The sequence below is a fragment of the Equus quagga genome, chromosome 7, assembly GCF_021613505.1.
Source record: "Equus quagga isolate Etosha38 chromosome 7, UCLA_HA_Equagga_1.0, whole genome shotgun sequence".
NCBI lineage: Eukaryota > Metazoa > Chordata > Mammalia > Perissodactyla > Equidae > Equus > Equus quagga.
In genome coordinates, this window is record NC_060273.1 from 30,785,991 (window position 1) to 30,813,533 (window position 27,543).

General features: G+C 54.2%; 1 protein-coding gene across 4 annotated transcripts in view; it reads right to left on the reverse strand.

Moving 5' to 3' along the window:
* Positions 1-27,543, reverse strand: part of MAD1L1 (mitotic arrest deficient 1 like 1) — a 413,365-nt gene that overhangs the window by 325,170 nt on the left and 60,652 nt on the right. For 3 of the 4 annotated variants that reach the window (XM_046666481.1, XM_046666478.1, XM_046666479.1), the window contains exon 10: positions 11,167-11,253. The exons of the other annotated variant lie outside the window; for it this stretch is intronic. In XM_046666481.1, the coding sequence (XP_046522437.1) occupies positions 11,167-11,253 (87 nt within the window). The remainder of the gene's footprint in view (positions 1-11,166; positions 11,254-27,543) is intronic. 4 annotated transcript variants of the gene reach the window in all.

A 27,543-nucleotide genomic window follows, 5' to 3' on the forward strand; every position in this document is an offset into this window, starting at 1 on the left:
CCCATCCGCCTGTCCCCAATCCTGGCTGGGCTGGGTGAGGACACAGGCGCTCCAGAACAACCCCCATCCGCCTGTCCCCAATCCTGGCTGGGCTAGGGTGAGGACACAGGAGCTCCAGAACGACGCCCCATTCGCCTGTCCCAAATCCTGTCCAGGCTGGGGTGAGGACACAGGCACTCCAGAACGATGTCCTGTCCACCTGTGCCCAGTCTTGTCCAGGCTGGGTGAGGACACAGGTGCTCCAGAACAACACCCCATCCACCTGTCCCCAGTCCTGGCTGGGCTGGGTGAGGGAACAGGCACCCACAGAGCCATCACGCTGCCTTCCCCTACCCCGAGCTCAGGGAGTTAACAGTACACCTTGGGGTAGAGAGAAGACGTTTACTATTCACTCAACAAATACTACTGGGCATCGATTTTGTACCAAGCACACAATGCCCAAAGCCCCTGCACTCTTACGGAGTTTACATTCTAATAGGGAGAAATACACAGTAAACATATCAATCAACCAATCAATAAACAAATGTGTCAGATTAGTGCTATGAAGAGCACGGAAGCAAAATCAGGAGGAAAAGGAGCAGTTGACGGCGTGGGGAAAGACAGCCTCTCCCGCAAGGTGCCACCTGGACAGAGACAAGGTAAGAAAAGGAGGCACACCAGTGTCTCGACAGGACCAAGAGCAGAAGCCCTATGTCAGGCAGCATAGTTGGAATGTTCCAGAACTGAAAAGAGCCATGCAACCTCCTAGCAGATGAGGTGAGCAGAACACTGACGGAGGTGAGGCCCCAGTCACAGGGTGGGGTGACACGGGGGGTGAGAGCAGCTGGACCCCAGGACATCAACAGACCATGGCTTTCCTTGCGAGTGAAATGGAAGGCCCCCAGAAGGTTCTGTGCACCCAAGTGACATGACCTGACAAAAGGGCCCTCCTGCCACTGTAGGCCCTGGCGCAGAGACAATGCTGAGAAGAGGGCCAACTGGAGGGACAAACTGGAGGAAGAGCGGCCAGGGGCTAGCCTCGTCATCAGGCAGACGATGCTGGCTAGCGATGGGGCGGGAACAGTGCTTGGACTCTGGGTGCACTTTGCAGGCACAGGCAAAATAACCTCCTTGTGGTTTACATGGGAGGTGAGGAAGACGAGAGAATGAGAAGGGCCAAAGCCGAAGGCCCGTGCCCGGAGCACAGTGGCACCTTTCACTTCCAGCACCTTCTTCCCATGTGCACCCACTCACTCTGTACCAAGTGTCTGCTCTGTGCCATGAACTGTGCTCTGGCCAAAATCACAGTGGGGAACACAGCAACCCAGATACAGTCTCCCCTCTGATGTAGACAAGTTTAGCAAGCGTATGATGAAGACAAACTTAATTACACAATATATAATCCAGAGGGAAGCCTAATTTAGGTGGGAGTCAGCAAAGGCCACCTGAGAAATTAAAATTCAGGCAAGAACTGAACTCAATGCCACTGCTAGCGGGGAGACAGGCGAGGAGCGCGCGTGCCAAGTCAGGATGGGCACGGGGTCCGGAAGCTGAAGGAGGGCCGATGTGGCACCGAAACAGGAGATGGTGAAATGAGATGAGGCTGGAGAAGTCAGGGGGCCGGGACCCCAGGAAGGAGTCAGCATTTACTCCACGGGGAGCGGGGGGTCACGAAAGGACCTGGGGTGGGGAGCTGTACCATCTGATTTCCATTTTAAAGAGATTCCCACAGACGGCTTTGTGGAAGCCGATGGCAGAGCACACAAGAGTGAAAAACAGTGACATGAATTCTCGTCATCTGAAGGAAAAAGTGGTGATGGAAAGAGGTACAGATTCATGAACACACACACAGCAAAGAGCCACACCGCGTCGAGAAGAAAGAGCACCTGCTTCCCGGCAAGGCCTACACCTGAAGGATGCGCGCAGGGACCCTGGGCACACGCACAGCTCTGCAGCAGAGAAGCAGAGGACGGTGACGGTGTGCGTCCAGAGCGGGGGGCCTAGTCTGACTCTTCATTCATTAAACACTCACTGAGCAGGGCCAAGCCTGCGCTGGAATCGGAAGTGCAATCATGAATGTACAGAGCCCAGGCCTCAAGCGGCTCTGGTCCAGCTGAGGAGAGGGACAAGGGCGGAGAGGGACAAAGGTGTGAGTGCTAGAGCAGAAGAGAAGCCCAAGTCGGAGGAGACTGCTCCCACCCACATTCAGGGCAGCTGGGGGGCTTCACAGCAAAGGGCTTCCTTCTGGCTCCAGCCAGGGCTGCCCAAAAGTGTCACCTTCCTCTCCAGAGGAGGCAACAGGAGCAGAAGCAGCCCCCGAAACAGCCCTGGCGGCCCGCTCAGCAGAAGACAGGACCCCCAGGCGTGGGAGGCTGTGGGGCTCTCCCTCCGGGGGGCCCTCGCACACACCGGTACAGGCACAAGCCTTGTAAGGCCTTCAGCAGGCACCAGGCTGAAATGCCAGCACGGGGTGGAGGGCAGGGTCGCAGACTGCCCAGAGTCCAGCCAGGAAATGGCCAGCCCCAGGGCTGCCATCCACTGTGCTGACCAGACTGAACAGGTGACCAAGTGGAACAACAGAGGAGGTGTATGGAGGAACCGGAGCAGGATTAGCACCAAGAAGGCGGTGAGTCCCGATGTTCCGAGACCTTCATTGTCACAACAGGAAGACGAGGTTGCCGATGATGGTGCTTACAAACAGCAGCAGCAGCTCCCGCGTACTGAGAGCCCCTACTCGTCAGGCACCGAGACATGCGACTTAACACGCGCACCTCAGTTAACTCTCACGTTCCCGGCGAGTGGGGTCAACATCTACTACAATCTCCATTTAACAGACAGAGAGAGATGAGGAGAGAGACAGAGAGACGAAGAGTGGAGAGATGCTCAAGAACTGTTCGCCATGGTACACGGCAGGGCTGAACTTTGACTCTGCTCTAAGGCCACACTGCCCAACACGGAAGCCACTAACCACAGGCGACTATTTAAACTTAAATTACAGACGCAGTTCTTCACTCACGCTGGCCACAATTCAAGTACTCAGTAGCTACACGTGGCCAGCGGCTACTGCACTGAACAGCAGAGACACAGAACACTGCCAACATCACAGGAAGTCCCGCCAGATGGTGCAGTCTATGCCAGACAGACAGCATGGTCTACACGGGACAGACAGCCAGTCTACCCCAGCCAGACCACGGGGTCTAAAGCAGAAGCCTGGGCTCTGACCTCTGCCCTGCAGCAATCAGCCGAGATAGGCGGCCACAAGCGCTAACTCCCAGAGAGACTCACAGGGCCCCGGAGACAGTCAGGGTGTGAACAAAACTGAGGCTCCAGAAAAGCTGGGGCTTCCTCAGAATCTCACAGCCACAAACAGAGGGAAGACGCAGGGATGCAGCTACAAACCTGAGCCCCTGGCACCACAGGTATGCGTCTGCTGGCAGTCCCTTCATCCCCTGTCTGGAGAGAGACGTACATACATCTCGGTGCGCCTCCCGCGGCCAGGACAGGGCGCTCAAACCAGGACTCCAGAGCCACACGCCATGTGAGCGGTGTGACTGCCACCAGCTGGGGGAGCTCAGCCTGGCCTGAGGAAGAGGCTTCCTGGAGTAGACCCACCAAGCTCACTGCCATGTCCTTGGAACTTACACGCTGCAGTGGGCTGCCACCAAGGAATGCACGGAGACAACCCATTGGACACAGGCTGGTTCGACACCTGCCAAAGCCCATTTCCATCGAGCGGCACCAAGAGCCGAACAGACAGGCAAGGCCTCAGCCCTCACCACTGAAAAGCCCCGGGCCGCTCCTGCAGAGACAGTAACTGGCTAAGACGAGCATGAGGCCTGGCAGGGGGATGGCCCAGCTCAGAAGCAGGGCAAGCTGTGGTCACTGCCCACTCACAGGCCACTCTTCCCCAGGACAGGAGCAGGCAACTCTCCAGCACGGATTCTCTGCAAGAGGCAACCACAAACCACAGCCTCCATGCTCTCCCTGCAAAACACAAGCTTCTTCCAGGGAAGACAAGGGGACAGGTGGACGTGGCAGAGTGCCCCCAGGACGCACCTGAGTCATCGCGAGGGAACCTGAGGCAGAACTCGGCTATGGCCCAAGGTCAACACCGCAGTGCAGACTCCCCTGGGGTCTCCGGCTCTGAATCAAGACCACTCAGGTGATCACTGGGCCCCTGGGAGCCCACAGCAGTGGAACGCCACCCACAGCGGACGCAGCACAGAGGGACAAGCTCTAGCCAGCCCAGTGGACAGTCAGGGCCAGCGAGGCACCACCCCTGCCCTTTGGCAAATTCGTCCAGAGCCTCGACCTGGGCTTCTGTCAAACCTGACTTTCACTGTTGCTCTGGCACTTCCAAGCTGGTGGCCCTGTGACCAGCACAGCACAGGCAGCCCCCAACAGGCCTCGATTCACCCACCTGTCACAGTCACTGTGCATACGTATTCAGCCTCTGTTGGTTCCTTCCTTCATTCCACAAACACTCCCTGAGCAGCACACTGGACCAGCCTTCTTCTCGTCGCAGGGAGAGAGAGAGCACAGAAGGAGCTCGGCGACAGCAGGAGTGCGCAGACCCACTGTAGACAGGGCAGTCCAGGCAGGCCTCAATGACCCAGAAACGTCTGAGCACAAACCTGAAGGGGCGAGAGGCCAGGCCGCACAGGTACGCCTGAGAGAGGGGCACACCGGGCAAGGAGAAGAGAGGCCCAAGGTCTCAGGGCAGGACGCCAGTGGGACTAGAGCCGGCTCTCACCCACCACCCCAGAATCACCCGTGTCATGGTCATGGACGACTTCCATCCTGCCCTAGCATCCCCGCCCGCCTTGTCAGCCGTGGGCCGTGGGCAGAGTCCGCAGACTCCCGCTGCAGCTGCACCCTGCCCGTCTCAAAGGAGACGTCTTCCACACACTCTCCAGTCCAGATCTCTGACCCGACTGCAGACTCGATGGCAACGACCAGCTTCACCCGGTTGCCTGACAGGCTTCGTAACATCATCTCGTGCAAAACTGAATTCCAGGTCTCTGTCTTCACCTGCTCATCTGCTGTGTTCTCTCCACGTAAGAGGCAAACCCATCATTCCATATGCTCTCCCCAAAACTACACCCACGTCTTTCTCTCTTACCGGCCGTATCTGATCCAGAGCAAACTCTGCCACGTCTGCCTTTCACACGCACCTGCAGCTTCAACCCCTGCTGGTCTTCTCTGGCCACACACAGACACACTTTCTCGCCCCTAATGAGCCCACTGGGAAACTCACCACTGCTGTGCCCTGAAGTGGCCCAGAACTTCCGGGTACCTCGAAAATGACGATAATGACAACAAAGATGACGACTGTAATAACTAGGTAACGATGTGCTTGCCGTCCCGGGCACCAGTCTGAACGCCTCACACAGCTTATTCAACTTACCCTTCAGAGCACTCTTACAAAGCTATCATCATCATCATCGTCTTGACAGGCGAGGCAGAGGACAGCTGATTAAACTGTCCAGGGAGACACTGAGCTCCTTGGCGGTGAGACCGAGATCCCAACACAGGCAGCCTGTGCTCAGACCAGTGAGAGCCTCGAAACCCTCAGCACAGGTCAGGCATGGCATGACATCCACTGGATGCAGAGAACAGGCCTCTGGTCCTTATGAGTCTCCTGCACCTGCTGCTGGCCTTGCTGGCCTCTGGACAGCTTGCAAGCACTGTAACTCACACCGACACAGGGTGACAAAGGTGACGAGGCCCACTCATATTCCAAGATGGTGTGAGAGGATAGCCTAAATGCTTTGGACAAACAGCGGGAAAGGAGCCACATTAAGAATTATGACTGTCACGCTGACCTTAACTCACCCTTGGGAGGCGACAGAGAAACCCATCAACCTGGTAGATGCCAGGAAAACCCACCAGCACCGCCTTCTCTGAGATGGACGGTGAGGGAGAAGACTGCTCACTCCACCCATTTATCCTTGAGCCCCCTTCACTACACAGCTCTCTCTTTGCAGCATCGCCCAGAGCCCCAGGCCCCTGAGGAGGGCAGCAGCGGCCCAGGCTGAGGCAGCAGGAAGCTGGCAGGGGCGTCCAGAAAGGCCCACCAGCCTTCTACAGCAAGACCATGACTCCAGGGCCTTCAGGGCTTGTCAACCTCTGATGACTTGAGGCCAAGGGCTCTTCCGAGACATCAACCGCCAGAGGAGACAAAACGTGATCTTTAAAACAAACTGCAGTGATCAGAGCAGCCCAGAGCTAGACTGTGCTTCTGGGTGTGAAGAGGTGGTGCTTGAAGGCTGACTGCACACAGGGAATGGTCAGCCCACGAGAACCGGCCCAGCGGGCGGGAGCGCACGCGCACAGCAGCCCCAGGCTGATTCTGGTAGCAGCTACAGCAGACACTCAACAAGCTCCACCACACCCACGTCAGTCAGTGGCTTCTCCTCACTCACTTCTACGGGGGTTCTGCCTTCACTCTGCATCCAGGAAGGGGACCCGAGGCGTCACACAGGCGGGCTGGCCCCAAGCCATGCAGTGGGCCCCCGACCCAGGTCTCCACTGCAGCAGAGAGACAGTGAAAAGGGAGCCTCTCCACCCCATGTCAAGTGCTTCTCAGGGACGTGGGCGCCATCTCAAGTAAACCGTGTGCAGCACTGAAGACGACAGAGTGGGATTCAAATCCTGTTTCTCCAGCTTCCTGGCTAACCTGGGCTCAGGCTTCTCACTACACAACAGAGAAGAACAGCAGCACCCAGCTCGGAGCTCTCAGGGGAGACCCTACGTGAGGCACTCAGCACCGAGCCTGGTGCAGGCAAGCGCTCGGTAAACACCCATTGCCCCCACCGCCACTGCCGTCGCCATCAGCACCACCACCATCGCCACGCCTACTGGGGAGAAACCTGCGTCCTAGAAGCCGGCAGTCCTGAGAAGCCCCCGCCCACTCTGGCCCCTACTCTCCAAAGTAAGCCCTTTATTTCCAGCAAAGCAGAGAACCGGGATGTCACAGGTCCCCGCACAAGGTTCCCAGTCCTTGTGCCTCAACACTCCTCAGAGCACGTCAGCCCATTACCCGTCAGAGTTCGGAAGACGACGGTGTGGCCGTGGTCTGAGCCATGAGAGAATGCAGCCTCCCCTGTGGCCTGGCCCTCAGAGTCCCCTGGCTCTACCAACAGCGGACTGGGAGCAGTGCATGGGGCGTGAGCGGGGTGTGGGGTCCCGGAGACCCCAGGATGCTCATGAGGGCCCAGCGAGGGCAGAGGCGGCTGCACAGCAGCATCACGTAAGCGCTATGTGGAGAACAGGACACACCCAGATCTGCCCCCAAATCCTGAGCACTCACATGTCCTCAGCACGCATCCATGACAAAGCGTGAGCCTCGAGGACCCGAAACCGAAGCAGGGCAGCAAGAAGGGAAGAGGGCTCCCCGCGCTGTAACTGGGCTCCTGCCCAGAGGTCCTGACAGACCCACTCACACCAGTGACGACAGGGCCCCTGAGCAACCCGAGGACGGCCACCAAAAGGAAACACACAGAGAACCTGGCCCGACGGCTCACAACACCCTCTACCGGACTCGCACGCCGACACTCAGGCCCCCAAAGACGCCCTACAAGCTGCCAACCAGAACTCTGCCCAAGTCCTGGTTCCACGAGGGCAGAGGACTCGCCATACACACCTGACATCACCCGGCGCTTCCTGGGCGCCAGGCGTACTATCACCACCTCGCTTCATCCGCAAATACCCTACAAGACACTAGCCCCATTCTGACAGAGGAAAACGTAAAGTAAAGGTTCTTAAAGCAACCAGGTCCATCCCCGCCTGCTGGAAGGAGAAGACACCCCTCTCTCCTGCAACTTGGAGGGCTAAGGAAAGGTCGCGCCTCTGAAACCCCCAGCCTGAGCACCAGGAGGAGGCCAGGCCCCCCGCCAGGAAGGCAGAGTCAAACTCATGGCAGAGCGCAGAAGCAGGATCCCAGTAACAAAGCAGGAACACTCTCCTGGTGCCAGGCTGGCGGCGGCCTGGCACACAGCTCGGAGCTGTGTCATCTTATCTCCCAGTGAGGCAGGTGACGGCTTGTCCTCTCAGCTTCCGCACATGCAGGACACTTTCCTTCACCTCATTTCGCACGAAGTTTGTACCAGACCCTCCCTGGGCTGCTATCCCTCATTCGGTACTGGGCAGAGAAGAGGGTGAGGTTCTGCCCTGAGATGAGCTGGAACGCACCAGCCGTAATGACGGAGAGAGGCGATGCAAACCTGAGTAAGGCAGCAATGGTGAGATTTCCGTGGGGGAGACAGACGCCGACAAGACGGGCTTGGGAAGACCAAAGCCACAGGACCTGCTCTCGGCATGGGCTGCACGGCGGCTGAGACAGGAAGCCCCTGTGAGCCGCAGGCCCCATGCCCCGCCTGCCCAGGCACCGGCTGCACCCCTCATTCTCACCTCTTGCCAAGGTGCCCCTTTCCATCGAACCTGACTTTCTGCTTAACTGCCTTAAAGATGTGCAGAAATGGAATCAGTCGTTCCAGCCTTACAAGGCCTCCTGGCCCTCCACACACAACATCACGATTGAAGCAATGCCATTGTGCTGCCTGTGACAACGGCAGCTGCCCACAGGATCCAGCTCCCCGCCACCTCCCCACGGGAGCTTGCACATAAATCTATTATAAATGAAGGAGGCAGGAAGTGCCCAACAGCTCCTTATTGTCTGACGCCTTAAGAACATTCCTGGACTGCTCTGAGCCCATTCTCTCATCCGGAAGAGGGAGACCACAGTAGCGGTGTCCTCCTGTGGTGCCCTGTGAGATGAACTGAGCTCTGAGCTCGACGCCTGCAGGGACCATCCTGCAGGAGAGGAGAAGCACAGAGCTCTTTCGTGGGGTGCTCAAGACTCACCATTGCTCCTGGGAAGGCTGCATCAGCTCTCAGAAGAAACCCCAGAGTCCTGAGAGGTGGACAAGTTGCCAGGAGTCTCGCAGACCGCCTGCCCACCATGGAGGACTGCTCCCTGAGGCAGAGTCCACTCCTAAGCTGATCCCCAGAGACAGGAGATGGCTGAATCCACATTTACGACCACAAGCACAGCTGCCGTCCGGGGACCAGCAGATGGGAGTTATGTCTTCCCCACGGTTCTCCACACATGGAGGCTGCTCTTCCTGCTGCTGGTCCAAGCAGGTAACTTTAGAAAGAACCCCACAGCTTGGCAGGAGAAAAATGCAGACAAGTTCCCTTTCCCTAATAGTTCATTCTGTTTCAAATTCAAAGTAAAATGAAGAGGATTGCCTGGAAAAACATTAAAGCTTTAATTCCAAATCACTTTTAATGCCCGTTTCATCTGACAGTAGCTTTGAAAGCAAAAAGCAATCTTTATCATCTGAGGTTTTTAAACTAAATTGATGTGATTATGTCCAACATTACCAGATGCTTCTAAAAGCCAATTTTCAAGTGACACAAGCCCCCAAAATAAGAAAATCTTCCTGTAGCTACTAATAAATTATTAAAACACTATCTCCACTACAGATGAGGCTGTGCTGGATAATCAATGGCCAACAGGCTGGCTCCTCACAGACTGGCCCAAACCACCAGTCAGGTCTTGCGGGGCACCCGAGGGCTCCCACTGTGGTCGCCTGCCTCTCAGCCTGTCCCTAAGCCCCTTGCTCCCTGGAGGAGCCCGAGCTCCCTCAGCGTCCAGCCTCCTCATGTGGTTCAAGTGGGAATAGGACCAGCTGAAGCTCAGCATGGAATCCCATCCTCTGCTGGTAACTCGTCTAGGGGGTCCCAGGAAAGGTTTCCTTATTCCAAAAAGGAGACCCAAAAGAAAGAGGCCCCTCCTTTCTGCCTGTGGATGTGACACCCAGAACCTGGGCAGCCACCCTGCCTGGGCACCAGAGAACAGCGATGACGGCACTCCTGGAAGAGCCCAGGTGTGGTTTCATAAAAAATAAGTACTAGGTCTGGGTTCCCATTCCTGGCACAAAGCTCCTTGAAAACCCTTGGGATTTCTGAAGTGACAGGAGCATCTTTCATTATTTATAACATGCCCCTTTCAACCATAACCGAGTTTATGTGAATGAGGTGACTCCTGGGGCTCCCCAGACAGCTCCAGATGGGGGCTGGATGCCAGAGGGACCAACCATGTCAGGAGAGGGCTGCAACTTACAGCTCCACCCCCATCTCTAGGGAGGGGAGGGGCTAGGGATTGAGTTATTCACCAACAGCCAATGATTTACTCAGGCATGGAAACTCCAGAAGATTCCCTAAACCACCTGGCTCAGAGAGCTTCCCAGTGGGTAGGGTATCCGGGGAGGGCATGGAAACTCTGTGCCACCCTATCCCTCACCCCACGCATCTTTCCCATCGGGCTGTTCTGATGCACCCTTCGTAACAAACCAGTGATGGTAAGTAGACCGCTTTCCTGAATCCTGTGCATCGTTCTAGCAAATTATCAAATCTGGTGGGGCTGGTGTGGAGGAACCCCTTAATCTGCAGCCAGACAGAAGTTGGGGGCCAGCCTTGTGGGACTGAGCCTTCACCTGTGGGGTCTGCGCCAACTCCAGGACTTGATGTCAGAACTGAACTGAACTGCTGGACAGCCAGCAGGCGTCAGAGAGCTGGAGAAGCGGAGCTGGGAAACGCACCGCGCACTTGGTGTTGGGAGGCAAACCTCACACCAGGCCCTGGAAGAAGTCACGCAGCTGCCTGCCCCGGGACTTCCTGCCGGGAAGGACGCACACTTCCTCCCTGCTAAACCGGGGGTAAGGGTTTTCTGTTGTTTGCAGCGAAGGCATCCTGGCTGCTCTGTTACTCTCTGTGGGCCTTCCCTGAGTGCAGGAGTCTACACACGCAAACATGCAGACACTTGAACCCAGGGTCCAGGTTTCCAAAACCATCAAGGGTTCACTCAGAGCCCACGCCTCTGCAAAGACGAAAAATCCTTTCTCACAGACCCACATGCCAGAAAGCTAGCCGACGGGGATCCAGTGGCGATGTGGCAGGCCCTTGGCATGACAGCATCACGTCGCCTCAGCTGAGTCTCACCACCACGCGGCAGGAACGTGGGGCACCTTGCACCCTGCAGCCCCAGCTCCCGCCCACTCAAGCTGAGGCCGACAGAACAGCGATGCGCAGCTGTTCCCGAGCTGGGGCACACACATGCCGGCCCCGAGCGATCCGAAGAAGACCTGTCCCTGCCCTGATCACGCGGGCCGCCAGGCCTACCTGCAGGTGATGGAGCTGTTCCTGTCCTTCAGGGCAAACTCTCGCTGCTGCAGCTGAACAATGAATCTGGAAAGGTCTTCGGGGGTCCTGTGGGATCAAGAACACACACTCAGCACCAGCTGTTTCCTGGAGGGGGACCTGGTTCTGCACACTAGATGGCTGCCAAAAGCCACGCCAGCAGCTGCTGCTTCAGAGACCCAGGACAAGTCAAGTCCTGTGCCCTGTTCCCAGGGCAGTGTCTGCAGCACTGCTCACCACCTCCTGGGTTCCACCCTCGGCCCCCCCACAGCTACAGCACATCGGGTCAGTTATTATTACGAGCCTTGATTTTATTTCATCTGGGGAAACAGGGTCAACGCATAACAGCGTCACTCTGCTGTGAGGACAAGGAGCGTGTGAGAAGCACCTTCCAAGTCCTGGCTCAGAGGAGGCACTCCGTGCACTTCAGTCTCCTTTCCCTTGCAAACCCACACATAAAGCAGCAGCAATAATAAAAGTGAGAACAACAGAGGCCCACAGGTACAATGATGCTTTACAATTTTCAAAACTATTCCAGATTAATTATCTCAGTGAGTGCTCAGAGCAACCCTGTGGTTTATCGTTTCCATTTTACAAATGAGAAAACTGAGACTCAAATGGCTGGTTCTAGCCTGCTCCACCCTGAGCAACACTGAGCCTCCATCTGAACCCCATGCTCTAACTTGCACCAGAGCTCAGGAGAACACGCACCAAGAACGGCTCTGAGAGGCTGAAAGGAATACACAGTGGGGGGTGAACACTCTCTGACACACACATGGGCACACACACAGGGGGCTCCCTGGCATGGAGTGGCCAAGAGGTGGGTGAGCTCAAGGCCTGAGGACCAAGCACAGAGCCACGCACGGCAACACTGTGTGAGGCGCTGGGGCCTTACCCACTCCCGTTTAGGCAACGGCCACTCCATCACAGTGGTCAGAGGTCCACCTTCCCTCCACTGTACCAGGGCGCCACGACCCAAGCTACACCAAGCAGATGCGCCCTCCGTGGGAAGTCTACACAAAGCTACAAAGACATGGATCCTGGTCACTGTCGTCCTTGAAGGCTCTCTTCCTGGCCTCCAAAGCCACCGCAGAGCCCAGCTCTGGGCTGCTCTTGGGCCTCAGGGGCACCCAGGGAGCACCTCCACATGCCTAGCAGCGAACCTCTCCTGCTGACATCAGCAGCAGGCACCCACAGTCATGTCGTAACCAAGGACCCTGCACAAAAATCTGCTTAAAACCCAACCTCAAGCCCACGTTCCACAAGCGCTGCAGGAGCCAGCCCCTGGGGCCCCTCTGCCTACTGCTGGCCTTGCCTCCACCACTTGAACATGTCAACTCGTTTGCTCCCCCAAAACTCTGCGTCAGTTAACCCTGCGCTTGCAAAGCTCCTCCCTCGGTCTTCCCAGGGCTAGCTCTTTCTCAAAAGAGAGGTCTCAGGAAAATGTCCCTGCCTCGAAGAGGATTTCTCCATCAAGTCCCCAAGCTGCTCCCCACCCTATCACAGCACTGCCAAGCCCCACTTCACTGGTGATCAGTGAGGGGGTCTTGGCATCCGCCATCACCAGAAGGTGAGCTGCCACGACCTCCGGTTCGTCGGCAGCACGTCCTGAAAGCCCAGTGCAGCCCCGACACAGAGCGGGGCCCCCGCCTGACTCCTCACACCTGGGCCTCGGCAGGCACGCTCTTCCCGCGGTAACTGCAGACCTTCTGCCTTTCAGACCGCCTTACCCCACCACCGAGGAAAGCCCCCTTCAGGGGATGTTTGTGAGGACATGGCCTCCGAGTGGAAGGAGCCAGGAGGCACAGTGCAGAGATTGCTACCGGCACTGCTCCCTAAATACGAGCTGGCTCTGCGGATGAGAAAATGGTTCCGTTGAAAAGATGCTCCTTAGTAAAAGGCCTTCTGAGAAGCCGACATGTGGGAGGGGGCGAGCCGGCCTTCAATGCCACTTCCCATTCTTCCCAGAGTTTTCCGAGGTTTTCCAACCTCAGGGAGTTAAAAACACTAGCAGGAAAAGAAATAAGCAAAATAAGTAAGTCCTTTCAAGCCAAGAGACATTGTTTTCTGAAACGTTTTAAAGAGATACTTAACTTGTTTTGTATTTTTCTGTCACCCAGGCAAAGGGGTATGCAAACTGTTACTAATCAATGGGAAGATTTATTGAAAACAAATAAACAAAACATCTCGCATGGCCACATCTTCAAGCCCCCAGCCCCGGTGGGCCGGCACCAGCCAACACTGTGAGGGAGAAGCAGACAGATGCTGCAGAGGGTGACGGGAAGCGAGCCCCTGCCTGCCCTCTTCCTCACGCCACTGCCTGGCTGGGCCTTCTGCTCAGCCCTGAAACAGCGGGAAGGAGCCATGGAGAGGCAGCTGCCAGACAGACAGCCACCAAGTCTTGGGGGGTTCTCACCAACTGAGATGAGGCCTCCTCTCACGGAGGGCAAGCTGCCCACAACATGCTCCAGTAGAAGCCTCATTGGAATCTGGAGAGCGATCGGCACATGACAGCTTTAGAAACAAGATTCTCACCCGGAGGTACAAACCAGCCCCGAAAAGCCAGGAGCTAGAGCAACACAGCAGAGCCAGACTCACTGCGAGCCAAGGCTCTCCAACCTCCTTTGAAGTAAAGATAATCTGAAATGCAACAATTTGACAATGAGGAGAAAATTGGGACTGGTTCAAAAGAAAAGTGAACTTAATATGGTATCTTTCTGAAATGCTCTACTCCCACTGATGGCTCGGGGCATCTGCATCTTCTTGTGACAGCTGCCCAGGCCGATGCACACATGAGGGGCCACACGGGCCACACCCAGGACAGCCTGAGTCTCACACACCCTTCCATTCAACACTTCACAGAGGCCATCAGACACCGGAACGCTCTGGAAGTTTTGAGGAGCCATTTCAACTCAGCATCCAGGGCCGGGCTCCAGGTTCACATAAACCAAGAAGGAACTGGCTTTCCTAGACTCTCCTGTCCTCTCCTCCCCGGAGACAGGAGGCCAGCCATGCCGACACGTGTCCACATGCCTGAGGAGCGGGACCTCGAGGCATGTGCTGAGTCCGTGGCGCCCCTTCCGGAGAGGGTGGAGAGAGCTGCTTTCCCCGAGACAAAAGAGGGTGGGACAGGGGGGTGGCTTGCCCCACACAACCACGGAGCACAGTCCACACGCCTTTGCACGGCCACAGTGGGCTTTCCAGCCAGCTGGTTCTTGGCCACACTCCGGCTCCAAACCCCATATGTCATCACTCAGATGTGCCACCCCCGCTCTGGCAGAGGGAGGCCTTGAAGCTGCACAACCTGCCCTTCCTGTGGGCCCAGTTCCAGAAGGCTAACCTGCTCAGGCCAGGATGCCCACTCCCGTTCCCACTTCAGTCCTGCCCCAGCAGCTGCTGGAGGGCACATAGCAACTGGACCGCCTTTCCCTTCGTGGCCTCTCGAGCTGAAAAACCCGCAGCAACTACATTGGCTAAATCGAGCCTCAGCAGTCCAGTCATGCTTGCTAGCCACGAGGTTCCCACCTCTCCTAAAAAACACAAAGCCCAGTAAGCTAGATGACAACATTCAAGAATTTCACTTCCAACCAGTTTATTCCACCCAGAGACTGAGAAAGGGCAGGAAATGTTCAAAGGAAACAGAGACGGACCAACCACAGAAGAGCAGACTCAGTCACGGCCCAGACCACTCCAGGCTGACCTGCCATCTCGATGGGCTTCCTCAGGCTCATTTCCACAACCCACGACCCAGGCACAGCACGGCACTACCATCTGACAACCCTCACATACCCATTCATTTCACGGGAGCAGAAAAAGACAGCTATCCAAGTACACCATTCAATCCCGTTTTCACAATGCGATTGGGAAGCAAGGACAAAACACAGGTGACAATGAAAGTGACATACAGTATCTCATTATGTAACTGAGGAACACAAGTTTTCATGAGAAATAATCACCAATCAATACTCCGCACAGCGTGGAACTCTGTTCACCCTGAGTGCCGTGGTGTCAATTGGAAAGGAAACGCTCTGTTGGAGGAGAGGAGCGCACGAGCTTTAGTTAGAATGGTTTCGGCACGTTCCAGTGCGTGGTTTTGCCAAGTGTGGACACGCCTGAGGCCACAACAAGGGGTGAGGCGAGGGCACGTGGAGCTTGCTCGGGCAGAGCAGGGCCCAGCTCCCCATGACCTCTCCAGGAAGCAGTCCCACCCTACTTGGACATTCACAGCATGACCATGAGAAAACATCCTGAGCAGAGGATGCGGGTGAGTACTGGGGACCACAGGACTCACACGGTAACCTGGTCCCCCCAGGGCCGGATAAGGAGGGATTCAGGAGGCTTCTGGGCCAACAGCGGACTCTACCATGGGTGGACTCGTGTACCCCGGAGGTCCTCGCCAGCCAGCTGCTCAGGGCCTCCACACCAGGGGGAAGCCCAGGCGCTGGGAGACGGGAGAGCTTACTCCTCCAGTGTGGTGGCTCCTGTGACCAGGCAAGACAAGTCGCTGCCGAGGCTGCTGCCCTGCCCCCACTGCCCACGGAGGGCCAGGCTGCCCAGGAAGACAAGGTAAGAAAAGTGACCAAAGCGGGAAGGCACACCCGTCGACCAGCAACTGCAGGTCCAGGAGCGCACCTCGAGAAAGCGACCATGGATGTGAGCCACGGACGGCTAAGGAGGCCTCATCACACCATTTGCTTTTAATGGTGGTAAAATACGTGTAACATAAAACTGGCCATCTTAACCATTTTTAAGTGTCCAGTTCAGGGGCATTGAGCACATTCACGTTGTTGTGCAGCCATCACACCATCCATCTCCAGAACTTCATCTTCCCAAACTGAAACCTGGTCCCCATTAAACATGAACTCCCCATACCCTTCCCCCAGCCCCTGGCGCCGGCCATCTACTTTCTGAATTTGACAACTCTAGGGACCTCATTTACGTAGAATCATAGAGTATTTGTCTTTTTGTGACTGGCTTACTTCACTCAGATAATGTCCTCAAGGATCATCCACATTGTAGCATGCGTCAGAATCTCTTTCCTTTTCATGGCTCAAGAATAACCCATTGCACGGATGGGCCACACTCTCTTTATCCACTCATGCATCAGTGGACACCTGGGCTGCTTCCGCCTTTTGGCCATGTGAATAACGCTGCTGTGAGCCCTGGTTTACAAATACGGGTTCAAATCTCTGCTTTCAACTCTTTTGGATACACAGCCAGAAGTGGAATTGCTGGATCATTCCATTTTCATTTTTTGTGTGTGAGGAAGCTTGGCCCTGAGCTAACATCTGTGCCCATTTTTCTCTATTGTATGTGGGATCCCACCACAGCATGGCTTGACGAGCAGTGCTAGGTCCACATCCAGGACCCGAACTGATGAACCCCAAGCAGCCAAAGCAGAGAGCACATGAACTTAACCACTATACCACCAGGCCAGCCCCTCATTTTCAGTTTTTTTGAGGAACTGCCATACTGTTTTCCATAGCAGCTGCACCAGCTTACATTCCTCATGTCACTGTTTTTAACATTTACAAAAAAAGCCCAACACCAGAAAATCAGTAAGTTCTCACAGTCATAACACAGGATACTATACACCCATTAAATATGATCCTATGCCATGTGATCCATGGCCACGTGGTTGCTACAAACAGCCAAAAACACAGGAGAACATGGGAGGGGACACTCATTTCTGCTCAAGGTAGTGGGATACACGTGGTTTTGCGGGGTGTGGCATCATAAGGGGATGGAGGGCGTCTAGAATAGTACGAGTGGTCACAGACCATGTGCATCAGAATCATCTGGAATAACGTGAGCCCACCCACCTCCACCTCTTGATCCACTGAACCAAAACCCCTGCAGGTGGGGGCTCAGGATCTGCCAGCAAGCTCCCTGGTGGTTCTCAACGCATAACTTCGAACCACCGACAATCTGCAGAAAAAGAGGAGGAATCCAGGGGCCAGCCCCACGGCACAGGACTTAAGCTCGGCATGCTCTGTTTTGGCGGCCTGGGTTCATGGCTTCGGATCCCAGAGGTGGACCCACACCACTCTTTGGCAGCCAGGTTATGGCAGCAACCCACATATTAAAAAAAAAAGTGGAGGAAGACTGGCACAGATGTTAGCTCAGGGCTAACCTTCCTCAAGCCAAAAAAAAATGGAGGAATCCAAGTGGTAAAATAACTATGACACCACAGGGCCAGTTCCAAAAAATCCCTACACCATCAAGGAAACCACCGACTGGACATCTGACAAACGTTCTCTCATGTTCTCTGTCAACCAGATGGGCAAATACCAGGCTCCAGAATCTGGCCCAAATCTAAAAGAAAAATCCCAGAAGACAAGGCAGAGTCCTTTAACTACAAATGTCATCGCCAGAATCCTGGAAACTAACACCTGAAATCGTGTGACTGCTTTGGCTACTATGTAAGAAAAGGCTACCAGACTTTTTGCCTGCTTGATACATAATCAACCACCGCCTTCAAAACAACAAAAGGCTGCTGTAAACAGGGAAGCCCCCCTGCGCAGCTCCAGGGGAGCCACCTCCAGAGTTCATGGAAGTACATTTCTGAGACGGCAAAGTCGCTGCACACTCCCAGACAGGCCCCACTGCGAGCGCTTGACACGTCAGGCCATTTAATCCTTTCAGCTGCCTTACGAGGCAGTACTATACTATCACTATGCACATTTCATAGATGGGGAAGCTGAGGCACAGAAGAGCCAGGCAGCCAGGCTCCGGGGCCGCGCTACAGTGTCCAACAACCTCAGACTAGTTCTATAAAATACACCATACCCACAACGCCATTGAAACAGTCAGTATAAGTGACATGAGAAAGTATTTTAAAATGCTAACATATTTGTCCGTTTTCAACTGTAAACATATATACATCGAAAAAAGCAAAACCAGAAAATAAGGTTAAGTGCCATTCGATTAAGAATATGTATTGTGTGGAGATGAGAACTGGAAGAAAATGTTTAAGAACAAGCAAGAGTTACATCATAGTTGCAGGATTCCTAATGTTTTTTCATTTTTCAAAAAGTTTCTATAATTTTGTTGTGAGAACTTCGTTCAACAACACTTTTAACTGTAACTTCCAGCTGTGGAAACCGGGGGCCACAGGAACCGGTTCCGACAAGGTGAGACGGTCTGTCTTCCTCTGTGACTCACAAAGTGGCTTCGTGACTGTTCCAAAGAGGAGCCCCCAACCGTCGTAGTCCAGCAACCGCAGGGAGACCACCGTGAGGACACCCTGGACCGATGCATGTCCTCTGGCCTCGTACTGCCTTACAGGCCAACGGCAGGAAGCTACGCACAGCCTCCCTGGATTGATAACCTCAGAAGGTCAGTCAGCACCCCCAGGGTCGGCTCCGCACAGTGCGTGGGGACCTGAGAGACCGCCCGCGCCATTCTAGAGCCCCAGGCCTCTTTCTCTTGTGCGCTGACCTATGGCAGAGAACAAGAGGCAGACACTGGCACACGTGTGTACAGTATGTCATACATCACATGTGTACGTGCGTTTTTCCACCCCCGCGCTCCAGAATATGCAGGGCTGAGGGCTGAGCACACAGCGGGAGACGCAAGGACATCCTCAGAAAGGTGCAGCCAGACGCTCAGTGCACTTTCACATGGTCACCCCTCGGGGAAATGGCCGGCGCAGGAGGTGCCAAGGAGGGTACAGACGGCCACGTGCCGGGCAGGAAGAGGCACGCAGGGGCAGGGACACTGATTTCTGGGCCCCAAGGAAGGAGTTCATTTATTCAGACTTTAGGGACCACCCGGCCTTCGGGCACAGGCTCAGCCAGCACTGCCAAGCGATGAGCACCCAAATCGCACCCTCCAGAAGCACGCCACCTCCAGCAGAGCCGGGTGGGCCAGCACCACACAGTGGTCCATACCGTGTCTGCCTCCGTTTACACACCCAATGCTGCACCGACAACGCATTTCTAGGCACAAAGAGAGAAAGTCAAAGATATGTAGGCATATTTATAGAACGAACATAATCTAGAAAGGTTCACCCCAAATTGATACTGATGGGCACCTCCAGGTCAGGGCTGAGACTGGTAGTGGAATCAAAGGGATCTTTAACTTCTTGTGCATTATTTGAATTTCTTATGATGGGAATTCATATATTACATACATAAGTACAAGCGAAAACTAAGAAAACCCCACACATACAGCATGCTAACTAGGAAAATGCCACTGGGAAACTTCCAGCTGGAGAAGCCAGGGAACTGACAGAAGATGGGGTTCCTCTAGTGTGTGCCAGCAGGAGCCCAGGGCGCTGGGGACCCAGGGAGAAGGACATGTGGAAAAGGAGGAGGGGACACACCAGGAGAAGCCTGGGGTTCGGGCACCGGGACCGCACCCTGCAGGAAGGGAGAGCCGCTGCCACGCAGCACCCACCTACCCAGAGCTCCGGGGGCGGGTGGAAGAGCCTTCCCGAAGAGCTGTTGAATTGTGAAGGATTATTAAACAGCTGCAGCCCTCACCACATCGCATCAAGGACCTGAGGCCAAAGTGCCTCCAAATGGCAGGAAGAGTGTTTATTTTCCAGAAACCTCCTGACCTGCTGTGCGGCTGGAGCTACTCAGAGATGTTTACCAAGGGCGCTCTGAGGATTAGCTCAACGCCCGGAACTCGCAGGAGCCGGGCCAAGCATCATCAGAGCCCAAAAGCAGCCCCGGCACACGCCGACAGGAGATCAGTCCGCCCTCAAACTTCGCCCCACACACTGCAAAGGGGGGGCCTTCAGAGGGCCTCAGGGTCCTCCAACTGGAGATGACAGGGGAGTGACAGTTCCAACTGCAGCCCAAGCTGTGACAGCTGCTGTTTAAAACTCTGGCTTCGGCTGTGAAGCCTTTTAACTCTAACTGGTGGGTTTTAAAGGGGAAAAAAGTCTTTTTGTTAGATCTGCAGCTGAATTTTGACTCAAACTCAGCTGCGAGCAGAACAGCACGGCCTGAGGAGGCAAGCCCCGTGGTTTCTTTGCAAGGTGAAGGCACCCCCGCCTGGCAGCAGCTATTCTGAGGCCCTGACAGCAGATGCCAGGACTCTTGGAGCCCAAAGTGCCGGTTTCAGAGGCTTTGAAAGACAAGACGTCCAGAGGATGCCAATTCCTAAAGTGAATGGCACAGCAACAACCACAAACTAACTAACAAACGGGGAACCTCCAGCGCTCCTTCAAGGAGCTACTGTCCTGAGAATAGAAGCCCACGGGGCGCGGGCCACAGTCCAGAGGGTGGCTCCAGCCGGAAAGCCCTACAGGAGGGTGACGAAAGCCAAGTGAGGTGGGCTCCCTCCCAGGGTTCATTTCTGCCGGAAGCATGCAGAACCAGGAAAGGAAAGCATGAGAAGCAAAACTTAGTGCTAAAACCTGAAAGGAGGACAGGCATTCATGGCTGTGAAGTCACGGGGCAGCAGGATGTCCTATAAAGCCAGGTTCTTCTTGAAAACGTGACACAGCTGCGTGGGGAGGTGCAGCTGGGGTCAGGAGGGACTCCTGTCACCAAGGTGAGTTAAGACAAAACCTGGTATGCATCCCAGGACGGCGATAAGGAAGCAGCTACTGTTCTCTTAAAGAAGGAGGACAAGTTTCCGTGTGGCCCAGATCAGGGCCAGGTTCTGAAGGGCCACCTTCCGGTTGCTGTTCCCACTGTGCAAAGCCCTAGGGCCACTGAGCTGGAGGTCAGACGGTCCAGAAAAAGGAAGGCTGTGACCACTGGTCCTGAGACCATAGGCACCCAAGCTTCAGAGGACTGTGAAGGTCATCAGTCCCTCTAGCCACTTGGTCTGGGGCCATTCCATGACATCTTGGCCATACAGTAGACAATGGCCATTTGTACATCTTCTAAAGCTGCCCATTTCCCAGATAGACAGAGAACAAGTCACTCTTTCCCCATGGAGAGGTGGCCAGTAACGGATGAGGTCTCAGGCTCCAGCGGCCTCCCACACCTCTCTCCGGCCCCAGGCACGCATCCAAAGGCCCCAAGCAGCACGCTACGCAGCAGACCCTCACCACGTGGCAACTCTCCCGTGTGATCAGTAATGGTTTCCATATGGAAGCAAAGGTCTATCTCCCCACCAGTCACACGGACTACCTGCCGAGAAGAGAGGCACCCAAAGGCACATGCTTCTCCAATTCGCTGCCACAGAGAAACAAATTAGCGCACATCAACGGACCCTCACCTTACTCTGAGACACATCCTGGCGCTCCCTACTTCCCCACTGTCCGCAGGTGAGCCTCACGGGTGTCCACCCCCGAGAGGTCTGCTGGCAGCGCCACTGCAGAGGCTCATCCCGTTCTCTCCAGCGCTCTGGACCCCACACCCCGGCGCCACTGCCTCTTCCTCAGGTCTCCTCTACCGAAAGCACACGCTGAAAATGCCGTCTGCGCCCACTGCCTCTGCCCCAGCCCTCCAGACAGGACTCGCTCCGATCCTCTCCCCCGAGACCACTCGGGAAGGTGGGCTCTCGCACCCAACCTCAGCCCTCAGCTTACCAGCCTCTTTGTAGCATCTGACAGAGTGATGGCTCCCTCCTCCCTCACACGCTTTCCTGTTCTCTCCCAGGACACCACCCTGTCCCTGTCTTCCTCCCACCTCGCTGCTGCTCCTTCTCAGTCTCCTTCACTGGCCCCTTAATACTGGAAGGCCTCCTGTCCCAGTACTTAATCGACCTGTTCTCCTCCCTACCCACCTCCTCCCCCAGGGCTGTGCTCCCAACCATGACATTCCACAGCTTTAAATACAAGCTAAATGCACTCACAACTCCAGATTCTGAATTCCACAGTCATCCATTCGCCTGCTCAACATCTCCTCTCGTCTAAGAAGTACCTTGAACTTAGCATGCCCAGAAGCATATTCCTGACCTGCCTCCTGTTCCTCCCACATCTTCTCCATCTCAGGAAATGGAACCTGTCCTGACAGCTTCCCAGGCCAAAAATTGTAATCCGCAGAGCTTTCCCACACCCCACTTCCAATCCGCCAGCAAATCCCATCACATCTATCTTCAAAACAGACGCCAATTCAACTACTTTGCACCAGCTCTACCACAACTGCCATGATCCAGGCCACCATCTTTCCCCAGACCATCACGATACCTCGGAATTGGTCCCCTTGATTTCATACTTGCCCTTCAAGCATCCATCTGTAACACAGCAACCACGGTGATTACTTTACAACGTGAGTCAGAGAATGTGCCTCTTTTGTCAAAACTCTCCAGTGTATTCCCACCACAATGCCAAGTAAAAGCCAAGTCACCACCAGAGCCTGTGAGGCCCAACACGGCCCAACACAGCTGCCTCTCTGACTCCCATCACTGGACTCAAGCCATACTCCCACCTCAGGGCTGGCACCTCCCTCTTCTAGAAGACTCTTCCCCTAGGTATCTCCAGTCTGCTCCCTCATCAACTCTTTCAGGCCTCTGCTCAAGCATCATTGAGTTCTCATTTGGGCCTGCCCCAGCCATCCTGTTTAAAACTGTAAGACCCCCCTCCCTCCCCAAACCCTCTGCCACTCTTCCCTGCACCACTGTCCTTCAGAGACTTACAGGCCATAGATTTCACCTATTTATTTATTTGCTGTCTTTCTGTTTCAACAGGAATGGAAGCTCCAAAAATCAAGGAACTGTTTTTATTTTGTTGTTTTTCACCAGCCGTGAATGGAGAACAATGCCCAGTACGACAACAGGCTTTCAAGAAATATTAGCTGAATGAACCAAAAATCAGGATACCCTTCCAGAACAATAACTACGCAACTATATTCTCCCAAAGTTTGAACTCAGACCACCGGATTAGAAGGTTAGTTATTACTGGCTAAATAAATTACGGCCCATCCATATAATGGAATCTGTTCAAAATAAAAAGAATAGGCCAGGCCGGTGGCCTAGTGGTTAAGTTTGCACACTCTGCTTTGGTGGCCCAGGGTTCACGGGTTCAGATTCCAGGCACCGACCTATACACCGCTCATCAAGCCACACTATGGCAGCGTCCTACATACAAAATAGAGGAAGACTGGCACGGATATTAGCTCAAGCCAATCTTCCTCAAGCAAAAAGAGGAAGACTGGCAACAGATGTTAGCTCAGGGTCAGTCTTCCTCACCAAATAAACAAATAAATAAGTAAAAATGAAAAGAATGAAGAATCTTTTCATATGTCAATATGGGAAGGTCTCCAAAATGCATTGCTAAATAAAAATACGAGAAGCAGAACATGAGTATATTATGCCACCATTTGTACGAAAGAAATAGAAAATAAGCATGGCTATATTGGTTTGTACATACATAAGAGGTTTCAAAGCATAAGCAACAGAAAAACAGCAGCTTCCTCACAGAGAAGATGAAAACTGGGCAGCAGATTTATCACTATATACCTTTTTTTTAAAGTTTTAATATTTGTACCAAAGAAATATAACACCTACTCAGAAAACAATTTTTTAAAGCTTAGTGTTATAAACTTACATTGCACAATCAGGTATTATGCAAAAATTTTCTAAAAAGGAAACAATTATTCCATGATGAACTAATGCATAAAAATCTAACCATAACCATTTGTAATAAAACAATCCTATGTCATTCCTCAATGATGTTTGGCTATATGTAACAATAATTCGCATTGTAAGTGAGGCAAAAATATATTAGTAAAAAGCTTCTATCTAAAAATAATCAAGCCTGGTAATTGATCCTAAAAGTTGCCTAACGTGGGGAATTGAATGTTTTATATATATATCTCAAATATTTTAACTTAAAATATTACAGATACACAATCATTCCCCAAGCTGCAAACTTTTTCTTCAAATATGGGTCCACTAACTTTACCTTCATCTTATATTTTTCACATGAACCACAGAACAGAATCCATGATTTCAGCTTTGCTTCTCTAAAAGGGACACCAGCAACCTTCCTAAAGTTTACAACTTTTCCTCTTAATCTTTTACAGTCAATTCACTTTATTCATGAGGAACGTTTTAGTAATTTTCCTTCGAGATTTTCCAAAGCATTTGACTTCGTTGTCACAGAAACACTGCTTTCTTCACACATTTCTTTTTCATTGGCCTCTATAATATTTAATTAAATTATGTAATTACAACAACACGTGCAAATGGCAGTGTTGGTCTCGGATGGACCAACACTGCCTCCTGGGAGCGGGACTGAGTGAGCAAGTGCTCACAACCTTCAGCAAATTCTGGAATGATCCAAACAAAATGCCACCAGGTGCTCTGCTGGGCAGTGGGCCTTGCCCCTGAGGAGGGAGGTGACAGGCGATGGGAGGCTGCCGGAGGCCCTCTGCGGGCAGGCGAGGACCGGCAGGAACCGGGCCATGGCTCGCTGGCCAGCACGCGTGCCCACAGGTGCGCTGAGAAAGACGAGCCTGTGGCCAGAATTCCAGGTGAGGCTCAGGCTCCGGTCAGTGAGGGCTGTGGCTGGGGAACGCCATGCTTCTCGGTGGAAGGGGAAGCCCTGGAGTCACACCCTGACCACCTCAGGCAGGACCGTTGGGGTCACAAGCTCCCTCTCACGTGGAGTCTCCACACGGACGGCCGCACCAGCAGCGCCGGCCACCCGCCTGCCCGTCCAGACACCCCGAGTGCTGCCGCAGCCCTCACTCGGCCACAGCGTGTGGCTCCTCTTCCAGGGACTGGCCTCCCACTCCAGCCTAACGCAGCCCAGGCCACACCCGGCTGCCCACCAGCCAGCACTCGGCTTAACTGCTCCAGGAAACTGACTACGTGGGTCCCCAGACACATGTAAATAAAATGAAGAAATTTCAGATTTCCAGTTGCTGCCTTCAAATTCTTTCTCCCAGCTCAGGAAGGATTAAAAGGACTTCAAAGCAGCCTGGGTCCCAATTAAGCCAGTGTGACCACCCCAGGGATGCTAGAATATTCCTCTGATTAACAAGAGGCGCTCTTTGAACCGCTCGAGCTAAAAAAAGCTCTCAGAACCTTTCAGACAAATGCCGTACTTCCCTCTCCCTGCTCCCTCACTCTTTGGAGAAGTTGATCTTTTGAACGCTGGAAACATTCAAAAAGGCAGCTGGCTAACGGCCCCAAACTCAACTTCAGCAAGGAGCTCGGAGCAGGAGCACTGAGTGGAGGGCTGGGGCCACAGCGGGACACAAGCGAGCCGGCCTCCAGGAGCGGAGGGGCCCATCCACAGCACGACTGAGACCAAGGCAGCTGAGCGTGGACAGGGTCTGAGCAGAACCACGCCTGCCAGGGGCTGAGGGGCCTTGTGCCAGACTCCAGGAACACCGTGAAGCCCCAGGGGTCCAGGTGATGAGGACCTCCAGCAGAAAGAGGCCCCAGGCAGAGCACCCACGGGCAGACTTGCTGGTCCACAAGAACAGCCATCACCTTGACACCTGAACAGTGCACTTCACAGAGCACGCTTCCAGAAACTGGTCCACAGTGTGGGAGGCTGAGCTGGAATCAGTGGAAGAGGCAGTACCCTCATTCTACAGAGGAGCAACTGCAGCTCTCGCGGCCCAGGTGACTCAAGAAAGACCCAGGTGAACTCAGAACGTGAAATGACCCCACAGCGGCAGACGGTGCCCCAGTACACAAGGTGGCAGGTAAGCAAGGAGGCGAAGGCAGGGTGTCCCAGTCGGGGCAACAGATGTGTTGGAAGGGGGCATGTGACCTATGGGGAAATCAAGCCTTGTTTACCATGTGTGACTACACTGTGACTTCAGAGATGCCAGGTCGCCACCTCTGACTGATCTGCTCTTGGTCATGACTCAATGTCCAAGAGCTAGACAAACCTCCCCTCTCCCCGACACACCCAGCCTACCGACAGAGATTTCTTCCAGCAGAGGCACGAGACTGCAGAGCAGGGAACAGTGACTTACACATCAAGCGAGCTGGCTTCCAGGGGGACAATCAAAGGCGGCGTGGGAACAAAGGACTGCTCGGATACAGACCCTCGGAGAAGGAGCCCTGACTAGTGAGACGCTCTCCAAACGTGCTGAGCAATACAGGGCAGAAAGTCTCAGAACCCTGGGAAAGCAACAGGCATGTTGGAGATCTGGGCTGTGGTCCCAGGAGGGACCCTGCTGCTGTGTGGCCCTGGGCAGGTTATTGCACCTTTCTGAACTTTGGTTTACCCATCCTGAAGTGAGAGGAAGGGACGAGGGGAAGAGGAGCTCTCATCCTGATCTGGGATTCTGTTTCCAAAAGCAAAAGTCTCTTAAGGACCTGCTCCCTGATGACGTGAACGACGGGGAGAACAAGCCGAGCAAGGGAAACTTCCAGGCAGAGGGTGCAGCGAGGGCTGGGTCCCCGAGGCACAAATGCACGACAGGCTCTGGGATGTCGGCACAGACCGCAGGGCCAGAGTGGAGAGGCCAGAGGGCAGCAGCCAGGGTAAGCCTTTGGGTCTTATTCTTGGGTCTTATTCTTTTTTTTTTTTAAATATCTGGTCATTATTTCTTTTTTTTTTTTTTAAAGATTTTATTTTTTTCCTTTTTCTCCCCAAAACCCCCAGGTACATAGATGTGTATTCTTAGTTGTGAGTCCTTCTAGTTGTGGTATGTGGGATGCTGCCTCAGCGTGGCTCGATGAGCAGTGCCATGTCCGCGCCCAGGATTCGAACCGACGAAACACTGGGCCGCCTGCAGTGGAGTGCACGAACTTAACCACTAAGCCACGGGGCCAGACCGGGTCTTATTCTAAGGAGGACAACAAGCCACTTAAGGAGGAGAAAGACCTGGTCACATTTGGTGATTTGTTTTAAAAATGTGCTTTCAAAAGAGATGCGTAGCAACATTAATCCTCGTGGTGTTTATAGCAGGAAGAACAGGAAACCACCTCAGTATCCCCATAGAGGGGCAACGGCAGGACCCCAGAGGACAGCCTGCCGGGTGGCCACTACAAAGGACACCATGCAAGTGTTTTCAGGCAAGTACGAAGGTTTAGGACACAGGGGTCTCGAGACGCTCGCAGCGTTCTGCAGCCCCTGTGAGGACCTGCACCTGGAGAGACCCACAGGGGCCTCTGCGAGGGGCCTCCCCTCAGCGCCGGCCCTCCTCTCGCTCATCTGCCTCTTACTGCCTCGCGGAGAACAGGACTTGTGAGACAAAATTAACAACCAAGCTCCACAGCCACCTTGCTCCACTGTGTTCCAGGAAAAACGAATATTTAGGAAGATAAATTATTATTTACATGGAAAAAATCTCTGCTCCCATCCGCAGAGGCCAACAGCAAAGCCTCTCACAGCAGACCCCGCACGGCTGGGCACCGTGACCCCCACAGACAGGTGGCACGTCCCCACCGCATTGAGTTACAGGGACACAGAACAACCAGCAGTTGGTGCCAGTGCCGTAATGGGGCATTGACAGCGACTCAGGCAACACAGTGCGGGGTGAG